The 10,811-nt window shown below is 49.8% G+C and overlaps 1 protein-coding gene across 1 annotated transcript; it reads left to right on the top strand.

Annotated features, from left to right (window-relative positions):
• Positions 1-2,732: 2,732 nt before the first annotated feature.
• GUITHDRAFT_118763 (hypothetical protein) lies at positions 2,733-8,811 on the top strand (the record flags this gene model as incomplete). The annotated part of the gene is made up of 2 exons (XM_005821938.1): positions 2,733-8,648; positions 8,755-8,811. The coding sequence occupies 2 exons, from the start codon at positions 2,733-2,735 to the stop codon at positions 8,809-8,811; spliced, it is 5,973 nt and encodes a 1,990-aa protein (XP_005821995.1).
• Positions 8,812-10,811: the final 2,000 nt, after the last annotated feature.

Genomic DNA, 10,811 nt, shown 5'->3' on the forward strand with positions numbered 1-10,811 from the left:
CTCGATCAAATTCCTCGATCGTACATGTTCAAGTCACTGTGAATCGTCAAGAGTACTCGAGCATTAGTCCTTTTGATAGATATGTATACATGAGTCGAGCAAAGATCGAGAGCATGGTGCCGGACGTTTTGATGACTAGCATCCAACAGGACATCACTCTAGTGGGTGGACCTTTCCTCAATCAAGAGCGGATGACCTGCAAGTTCGGGAAGGAGAAGAGCTTTGTAGCCATGCAGATATCCACGAGCGTTTTGATGTGCTTGAATGTATTCTTGTCGTCACCTGGAAACGCAAGTGTAAAAGTGCTTTTGGACGACATTCCTTCTATAGATAGCAACATAGAGCTGATGTGCTTTCAGCCCCCAGTGATCGAGCGCGTCGATCCCTCGATCCTGCTCACGGGAGGATCCATGCTTGTGCAATTCAGAGATCTCCGTGGAGATCCTCGATTATCATTGAAGCTGGAGGGTGCTACTTGCGATTGTGTGCGAAAAGGTGACTGGGAGCTTGAATGCAACGTGCCAAACGTTACAGAAGGGGTCCGAGCCTTGCAGCTCTATGACGAGATGTATCCGGCCGCTTACTATTCACAGAAATTCGATGTGATGGTGCAAGGCCATCGACGGATCATGGAGATACATCCTTCTCTCGTGGTGACAGGGGCGTCCCAGGGCCTTTCAGTTACGGTCATTGGAGACTTTTTCGCTAGGGGAGCGGTGGCTTGTGCCTTCACTAGCACGAGTACGGACGGTACGTACATGACATCGTCCGCAGTCCGATGTCCTTTGCCTTGGAAGGAGGACCTTTCTGGATATGGTGCTGGGTTGAGAACTGTTTCAGTTGACTCTTTGGTGTATCATTATAGTGAATCTCCGGTTATTCCCTTTTCTGTCGTTTCATTTACGACAATACATCCCTCTGTCATATCTGCGACTCATTCTACTCTGATTTGGATTTATGGTCATGGGTTCTCAAACGATATAGCCCATGGGGTTGAGTGCAGCTTTCTTCACTCAAAATATCTCGCGAGGTTTCACACTTCATCGAAGCTTTCAACCTATGTGTCAGGATCGCTTCCTCCCGGAAACGTCACTTTTACGATTGATTTGAAGGGATTTTCAACATTGTTTCCAATCCAGATTGATGTTCCGCTGATGGTCCTTAGTCCCTCGACTGGCCCAATGGCAAACAGCTTCATGGTGCATATTGCATTACCCTATATTCCTCCTGCATTAGAAAATTTGACATGTCGATTCGGACAACAGCTATCCAATTGCCCTATGCATGTTCAATCCACAATTGAGTTCGTTTGCCAAACTCCAATAGTATCCACTGAATCAAAAATTCCTGTTTCTTGCTTTTGGAAAAAGTATCTCTTCAAATCATACATAGAATTCTGGAATCCCGCCAAAAAGTTTGAAATATACCATTTCATGCCGTCATCCGGGCGTTGTACAAGAAACATTCAAATTACGGTGTATGGATCATTTTTGAATCATTCTTCAATATTATGTTCAAACGGGAAAAATAACACCCATTTGGTCACGATAATGTCTACAACAATGTTGCTTTGTTCGCTTCCACCACCATTGGTTGATGGAAAAATCAAATTGACATTAACTGACAAGGATTCAAAAACTACGACAACCTTGGAATATCACAGCTATTTTGGATTCAATTTATCCAATCTCAATCCAAACAAAATCCTTTCAGGTGTGAGCCGACTTGTAACCCTCGAAGGGAGTGAATTCCAAGAGTGGAAATCTTTAACCTCATGCTGTAAGTTTGGATCGTATCAACCTTCCTTCCTTACTGTCTTGTCCGACTCAAGGATGATTTGCTCGTCGCCTGAAGATCCGCAACGCGGGAACCTCTCCATCTCGCTGAGTGTTGACTGCAAGCATTTCACCAAGTGCCCATCCACAATCTCTCTCCAGGTGACCTCTACACCATCTGTAGAGATTATAAGCCCGACACGAGGATACATCAATCATCCGGTAGTTGTCTCTTTCAGACTTCAAGCAGAGCTCGGATCCAGTCATCAGTTGTATTGCTGCTGGGGCAATGAGACATATTCCAGCATCGGTCGGACAAGCGGTAGGAGATTCGAGTGCCCGTTTCCACAAGCCAAGCAAGCGGGTCTCGGGCTCCTGCAAATATCCATGTCACCATACAATTGTTCAAGTGAACCAGAGTATCGGGTACCGTTCGAGCTCATGGGACCTTTGCATGTGGAGAGCTTGATTCCATCAGTGGGGCCAGTTAACGGTGGGGGACAAATCACCATCGTTGGCAGCGGCTTCCATCAATGCGATCACCTCCAGCCCAGCTGCAGCTTCGGAAGCTCTCATCCTGGACTCTGCTTGATCGTTACTGACACTGTGATGTTGTGCTCGACGCCTTCTCAAGAGGCGGGTTACTCATCGCTGACCTTGACAACCTGTGGCAATACTGTTTCATTCGCAAACATCTTGTTCATGTTTGAGGAACCACCCGAGATCCATCGACTCAATCCGACGACGTTGTCGGCATTGAAGACAGAAGTCACTCTGATTGGCAGAGGTTTCCGACCCAGTTTACGCATGATTTGTGTGATTGGAGAATCGCAACCAGTGCTTACATCTTACCTTTCCCCGTCGAGGGAAGTATGTGCTGTCTCAACGCCGGTAACGGGAAATTTGACATTGGAGATATACAGCCACCAAGGTTTTGCACCCATCTTTGTCTGGAACATGGCATCTATGGCCTCAAGAGTGTTGAGTTGCAGCCCAAGCAGTGGCCCGAAGGATGGAAACACGACGGTACATATCTTGCTCACCATGGAGTCTGCGGGAACCTTCGATTCTTGTCGATTCGGAGGACTCCGAGTGCCAGTCACAAGGCACCGACGAGATGATATCTCGTGTACAACGCCGCAGGTGTCAGTTGCAGGCATCGTGAGTGCAGATGTATGTGACGGCGAGTCTTGCATTTTCATGAGCGAATTCCACTTCTATGAAACGGAAAGGCTAATCTCTGTGTACCCATCATCCGGGCCGACTACAGGAGGCACTATCGTGACCGTCATCGGGAGCTACTTTCAAGACATTAACATCAGGCTACGGCTGTCAGACGAGAGCACTCAAAGAGCCATCTGGCTGACAAGCACAACTCTATTGACCACCATACCAGCAGCAGCATCTGCTCAGCACGTTGACATCAAAGTAGGCAACAACGGGGTCGACTTCTCCTCCGCGAGCGCGACCTACACGTACGAGCGAGCCCCTACCGTCACATCGCTGAGCCTCCTTGCCCTTGACGGGAGCTCTGGTCAGGTCGAGCAGGACCACGGACGCACGGTGCGGGTGATCGGGAAGCACTTTGTCGCAAGCCCGCAGCTGAGGTGCAGCCTGCCGGGGGTCGCCAGATACATCACGTCGTCTATGGTCGATTGTGTATCAGGAGGGGGCCGTGTCGGGGGGAACCTGACGGTCGAGGTAAGCAACAACGGTCAGGACTGGAGCAGCGGAGGCTTGGGGCTGCTCGCTTGGGAGGATACGCCCCGCTTCTCCGAGGAGGTCCAGCTTGAGCCGACCATGGGTCCCAGCAGAGGCGGAACACAGGTCACCGTCCGTCTGCTTGGTGCGGAGGGGCTCCAGGGCGTATCTTTATCCCTGCAGGTGGGACTAGAGGGCAGTGCAGAATGCCGCTACCAGAGCGGTACAGAGTACCGGTGTCAGATGCCCGAGGTACGCTCGACGACGAACCGTGTGCTGTCCCGATACACGGTACCGGTACACCTCGTCATAGAGGGACAGCCGGCTTTGTCACGCGGAGGAGTAGTGTACACGTACTACGTAGAGGAGAGAGTGTCCGGGCTATCACCTTGCTCAGGGCCAGCGGAAGGGTCAACCCAAGTCGCCGTCACAGGGTCCGGCTTCCTCGAGGTAGCCAGCCTCACCTGCCGCTTCGGCGCGAGTGTAGGAGATGGTAGCCCAAGCTCCGGCGGTCTGGGCAGCTGGAGGGAGGTACCGGGGAAGTGGCGGTCGTCTACGCTTGTAGGCTGCTCAGCACCTGCAGCATCCGGAGAGCAGACGATGCAGGTCCAGCTCAGCAACAACGGGGTCGACTTCTCCTCCGCGAGCGCGACCTACACGTACGAGCGAGCCCCTACCGTCACATCGCTGAGCCTCCTTGCCCTTGACGGGAGCTCTGGTCAGGTCGAGCAGGACCACGGACGCACGGTGCGGGTGATCGGGAAGCACTTTGTCGCAAGCCCGCAGCTGAGGTGCAGCCTGCCGGGGGTCGCCAGATACCTCACGTCGTCTATGGTCGATTGTGTATCAGGAGGGGGCCGTGTCGGGGGGAACCTGACGGTCGAGGTAAGCAACAACGGTCAGGACTGGAGCAGAGATGGAGTTTCAATGGTGAGGGGAGGATCGTATTGGATTAGTGTCATACCCAGCAGTGGTCCAACGTCAGGTGGCAACTTTGTCAGTGTTGTCATGGCACACGGCTATGAATCCCCTGTCTTGACATGCAGATTTGGAGGGGTATGGGTATCGGGAACACGTGTAACGAGTACCGAGATTTCATGCCTTGTTCCTCCTTCGTCTGCATCTGTAGCGATTGCATTGACGCTGATATCAGACAGCCTTGAAGAGTGGGGTGCAGCTACATATGAGTATGTGCAATATCCGAGGATTGATGCGCTAGTACCTTCGCATGGCAGCACTCTGTACCCGTTTGTGATCTCATTAGTTGGAGCGAGCTTCGTCGAATCTAACATGCTGCGGTGCAGGTTTAGCACGCAAGACAAACATGGACTCAATACTCCCATTTCATGGGCAGAAGCAGCATTTCAATCTTCCACTCTCTTACACTGTCTTTCGCCTGTGCTCAATGGTAATGCGAACATGATCGTGGAGGTTAGCAACAATGCGAAGGATTTCGTTGCAAACCAAGCAGCAATGGAGCTGCACAAGCCACCTGAGCTTAGCAGAGTTATTCCTTCTACCATTCTTTCGCGCCTGATGTATTCTATCACAATTTATGGGAACGGGTTGGGAATGATAAGAGGAAGAACATGTTGGGTCGGGAAAGAAGGCATACATTTGTCAGAGGTTGTATCTGACTCAATGGTCATTTGCAGAGGACAAATCAACAAGGCAGGCAACTTCAGTATTGCGTTGAGCAGTAACGGTGATGACTACATACCCACCGGTCTTCGTCTTATTTCAGTAGACTCCCACCTTCTTGAAGTAGACTTCGAGCCCACTGTGGGGTCCTTGTCTGGAGGCACTCGTGTGCTCGTGCGTGGTCGCAGCGCAAGAGGTGGTGTAGCGATGACATCTGTACTCTTCGGACAAGTGCAAGTCGGATGTTCGATGCTCGCACCGGGCCTTGCATCATGTGTTTCACCTGTTGCCGACGAATCTAGTGTCTCCATCACTCCCTGCCTTGGAGGAGTATGTATTCGTGGCTGGACGGCGAATAGCACTTTTCAGTATAGAGCGCTTCCCGTCCTCATCTCTGTCAACCCTAGCATCGGTCCTCAGGAGGGAGGGAAACTTGTTACAATCACCCTGGAGAATATTGATCTCAGCGACAGGTCGTTTTGCAAGTTTGGGAGCTCGGGGATGATTCCAGGTACGACAGTATCTAGTTCTGAGGTAGCTTGTATTACTCCTCGATCAAATTCCTCGATCGTACATGTTCAAGTCACTGTGAATCGTCAAGAGTACTCGAGCATTAGTCCTTTTGATAGATATGTATACATGAGTCGAGCAAAGATCGAGAGCATGGTGCCGGACGTTTTGATGACTAGCATCCAACAGGACATCACTCTAGTGGGTGGACCTTTCCTCAATCAAGAGCGGATGACCTGCAAGTTCGGGAAGGAGAAGAGCTTTGTAGCCATGCAGATATCCACGAGCGTTTTGATGTGCTTGAATGTATTCTTGTCGTCACCTGGAAACGCAAGTGTAAAAGTGCTTTTGGACGACATTCCTTCTATAGATAGCAACATAGAGCTGATGTGCTTTCAGCCCCCAGTGATCGAGCGCGTCGATCCCTCGATCCTGCTCACGGGAGGATCCATGCTTGTGCAATTCAGAGATCTCCGTGGAGATCCTCGATTATCATTGAAGCTGGAGGGTGCTACTTGCGATTGTGTGCGAAAAGGTGACTGGGAGCTTGAATGCAACGTGCCAAACGTTACAGAAGGGGTCCGAGCCTTGCAGCTCTATGACGAGATGTATCCGGCCGCTTACTATTCACAGAAATTCGATGTGATGGTGCAAGGCCATCGACGGATCATGGAGATACATCCTTCTCTCGTGGTGACAGGGGCGTCCCAGGGCCTTTCAGTTACGGTCATTGGAGACTTTTTCGCTAGGGGAGCGGTGGCTTGTGCCTTCACTAGCACGAGTACGGACGGTACGTACATGACATCGTCCGCAGTCCGATGTCCCTTGCCGGTCATGACAGAGACGACTTTGGAGAGGGAATACTTGTATAAAGTGAGTGTGGGCAACTTCTTGGTGCACAACGACGAGGGATTGAAATGGATGATTGCTGTCGTTGATACGTTGGCACCAAAGTCATTGTCCAAATTCAACAAAAGCATCATCACTATAGTTGGTAAACATTTTCAGGAATGGAAATCTTTAACCTCATGCTGTAAGTTTGGATCGTATCAACCTTCCTTCCTTACTGTCTTGTCCGACTCAAGGATGATTTGCTCGTCGCCTGAAGATCCGCAACGCGGGAACCTCTCCATCTCGCTGAGTGTTGACTGCAAGCATTTCACCAAGTGCCCATCCACAATCTCTCTCCAGGTGACCTCTACACCATCTGTAGAGATTATAAGCCCGACACGAGGATACATCAATCATCCGGTAGTTGTCTCTTTCAGACTTCAAGCAGAGCTCGGATCCAGTCATCAGTTGTATTGCTGCTGGGGCAATGAGACATATTCCAGCATCGGTCGGACAAGCGGTAGGAGATTCGAGTGCCCGTTTCCACAAGCCAAGCAAGCGGGTCTCGGGCTCCTGCAAATATCCATGTCACCATACAATTGTTCAAGTGAACCAGAGTATCGGGTACCGTTCGAGCTCATGGGACCTTTGCATGTGGAGAGCTTGATTCCATCAGTGGGGCCAGTTAACGGTGGGGGACAAATCACCATCGTTGGCAGCGGCTTCCATCAATGCGATCACCTCCAGCCCAGCTGCAGCTTCGGAAGCTCTCATCCTGGACTCTGCTTGATCGTTACTGACACTGTGATGTTGTGCTCGACGCCTTCTCAAGAGGCGGGTTACTCATCGCTGACCTTGACAACCTGTGGCAATACTGTTTCATTCGCAAACATCTTGTTCATGTTTGAGGAACCACCCGAGATCCATCGACTCAATCCGACGACGTTGTCGGCATTGAAGACAGAAGTCACTCTGATTGGCAGAGGTTTCCGACCCAGTTTACGCATGATTTGTGTGATTGGAGAATCGCAACCAGTGCTTACATCTTACCTTTCCCCGTCGAGGGAAGTATGTGCTGTCTCAACGCCGGTAACGGGAAATTTGACATTGGAGATATACAGCCACCAAGGTTTTGCACCCATCTTTGTCTGGAACATGGCATCTATGGCCTCAAGAGTGTTGAGTTGCAGCCCAAGCAGTGGCCCGAAGGATGGAAACACGACGGTACATATCTTGCTCACCATGGAGTCTGCGGGAACCTTCGATTCTTGTCGATTCGGAGGACTCCGAGTGCCAGTCACAAGGCACCGACGAGATGATATCTCGTGTACAACGCCGCAGGTGTCAGTTGCAGGCATCGTGAGTGCAGATGTATGTGACGGCGAGTCTTGCATTTTCATGAGCGAATTCCACTTCTATGAAACAGAAAGGCTAATCTCTGTGTACCCATCATCCGGGCCGACTACAGGAGGCACTATCGTGACCGTCATCGGGAGCTACTTTCAAGACATTAACATCAGGCTACGGCTGTCAGACGAGAGAACTCAAAGAGCCATCTGGCTGACAAGCACAACTCTATTGACCACCATACCAGCAGCAGCATCTGCTCAGCACGTTGACATCAAAGTAGGCAACAACGGGGTCGACTTCTCCTCCGCGAGCGCGACCTATACGTACGAGCGAGCCCCTACCGTCACATCGCTGAGCCTCCTTGCCCTTGACGGGAGCTCTGGTCAGGTCGAGCAGGACCACGGACGCACGGTGCGGGTGATCGGGAAGCACTTTGTCGCAAGCCCGCAGCTGAGGTGCAGCCTGCCGGGGGTCGCCAGATACCTCACGTCGTCTATGGTCGATTGTGTATCAGGAGGGGGCCGTGTCGGGGGGAACCTGACGGTCGAGGTAAGCAACAACGGTCAGGACTGGAGCAGCGGAGGCTTGGGGCTGCTCGCTTGGGAGGATACGCCCCGCTTCTCCGAGGAGGTCCAGCTTGAGCCGACCATGGGTCCCAGCAGAGGCGGAACACAGGTCACCGTCCGTCTGCTTGGTGCGGAGGGGCTCCAGGGCGTATCTTTATCCCTGCAGGTGGGACTAGAGGGCAGTGCAGAATGCCGCTACCAGAGCGGTACAGAGTACCGGTGTCAGATGCCCGAGGTACGCTCGACGACGAACCGTGTGCTGTCCCGATACACGGTACCGGTACACCTCGTCATAGAGGGACAGCCGGCTTTGTCACGCGGAGGAGTAGTGTACACGTACTACGTAGAGGAGAGAGTGTCCGGGCTATCACCTTGCTCAGGGCCAGCGGAAGGGTCAACCCAAGTCGCCGTCACAGGGTCCGGCTTCCTCGAGGTAGCCAGCCTCACCTGCCGCTTCGGCGCGAGTGTAGGAGATGGTAGTCCAAGCTCCGGCGGTCTGGGCAGCTGGAGGGAGGTACCGGGGAAGTGGCGGTCGTCTACGCTTGTAGGCTGCTCAGCACCTGCAGCATCCGGAGAGCAGACGATGCAGGTCCAGCTCAGCAACAACGGGGTCGATTTTGTTGGCGATCTTTCGTTTGGATTTTACAGGCTTCCAGTAGTTCTCAATGTTGATTACATGGTTCAATCAAGTCCTTTTTTGGTTGAAGTTTCGATCACCGTCGATCGCTTGTCACATTTCTGTTCCTTCACTATGGTTCTTGGCACAAACATCATGTCCTGTTACTTGGCAACTCCAGAGAATTTGATTTGCAATTCCAAAACCAAGATGAATGGAAATTTCACAGTTTCAATTAGCTGTGACTCTGTATTGTTTGTCCCAGTGCCTTATTTCGTCGTTGTCGAGACTTTGTTGTCCATTTCATCATTTTATCCCAGTGCTGCATTTGTTGGAAATGGGGCGATGGTCACCATTGTAGGAGAGAAATTCGATTTGTTGAAAAACTTAGTCTGTCAATACGGTGACTTCAAAACTTTGCCAAAGTTTAAGTCTAATGATACTTTGCTCTGTCCAACAATTGATATTCATGTCGCTGGAACGAGTATTTTTTCGTTGTGTGATTCGTCAACTTGCTTCCTTGAGAAAGAATTTCTATTCCTGCAAAAGCCTGTCGTTGAGTTAGTAGATTCTGCTTCACATTGTTCCACACATCAGAAATTTCACGTCAATGCACAGCAGTTTTCTGCATTGGAACACTGTAGACTTGTGACCTTGAATGGAATAGAGAACGCTTATCAATACGAGAGAGGCAATTCAAGCTTAATTTGTTATTTCTACCCAAAAAACATTAGTGGTACTTTCTCCTTCGAAATAACTGTCCATAATTTGACGTTATTTGCAATGCAATTTGATTGCAAAGATCAAGATTCCGCGACACCCTTAATTGAGAATGTGCTTCCAGCTACAATTGTACGCGCTTTGCATACAAGTATCACAGTATTTGGAAAAAATTTCGATGTGTCAAAATCGTTTGTATGCAACTTGGGATCGGAGAAGTCTCATGGGATGTATCTTGGAGAGGACAAACTTGTATGTGACATCTCTTCTATTTTACCTGGCAACTTTAGCTTTGAATTGGAGTTTGAAAGTGGATTGCGCAGCCAATATGAGAGAGCTATTTCAATAGTTCCTGACGTTAATATAAAACTTGTACCCTCATTTGCGAGCATCTTAGGTGGAGTTATTGTGAAAGTGGATTCACTGTCACCTTTCTGTCATGGCGTCGGAGGAATCAATGTGTTCCCTTGGAATGACAAAACATCATCATACAGGTTCCCTGTGCAAAGAAAGTTACAAAACAGAACTCTAATCGAACCATTATTTATTTTTCCTCCGGTTCCAACTGCTGGACTATACAAAGTCGAAAGTTTTGATAAGCATTGCACTGGTTGGTTCGAATACACAAATATTTCGATTATTCAACGGATTTCGCCAACTAGGACTTTGACGCAGGGTGGCCAAATGCTAACAGTCTACGGGAGTAGCTTGAACATAAGTTGTCAAACTTGCTTCTTTGGATCAATCAGCACCAGAATGAATGTCATAAAAGATACTCTAGCATTGTGTCAAATTCCTCCACAAAGTGAAGGTCGAAGAGACTTTACAACAGATTGTTCAACAGACGTTTTGAAAGTTGAATATTCAACGACACCAAGGATATTCAAGCTCAGCCCTTCTGTATCGACGATTGGTCGAAACAGAACAACTGTCATCACTATCTATGGAGCGGACTTTAATTTCGAAAATCTTTGTTGTCGTATGAGATTTATTGATACACCTGCACTGCTTTTGACTTCTTCCATGTACCAGTGTGAATTGTACAATGTCAATGAGGGCAATAGCACTATAGAAGTTTTGTATGAAGCCAACACTCCGATC

This window comes from Guillardia theta (assembly GCF_000315625.1).
Source record: "Guillardia theta CCMP2712 unplaced genomic scaffold GUITHscaffold_134, whole genome shotgun sequence".
Classification (NCBI taxonomy): Eukaryota; class Cryptophyceae; order Pyrenomonadales; family Geminigeraceae; genus Guillardia; species Guillardia theta.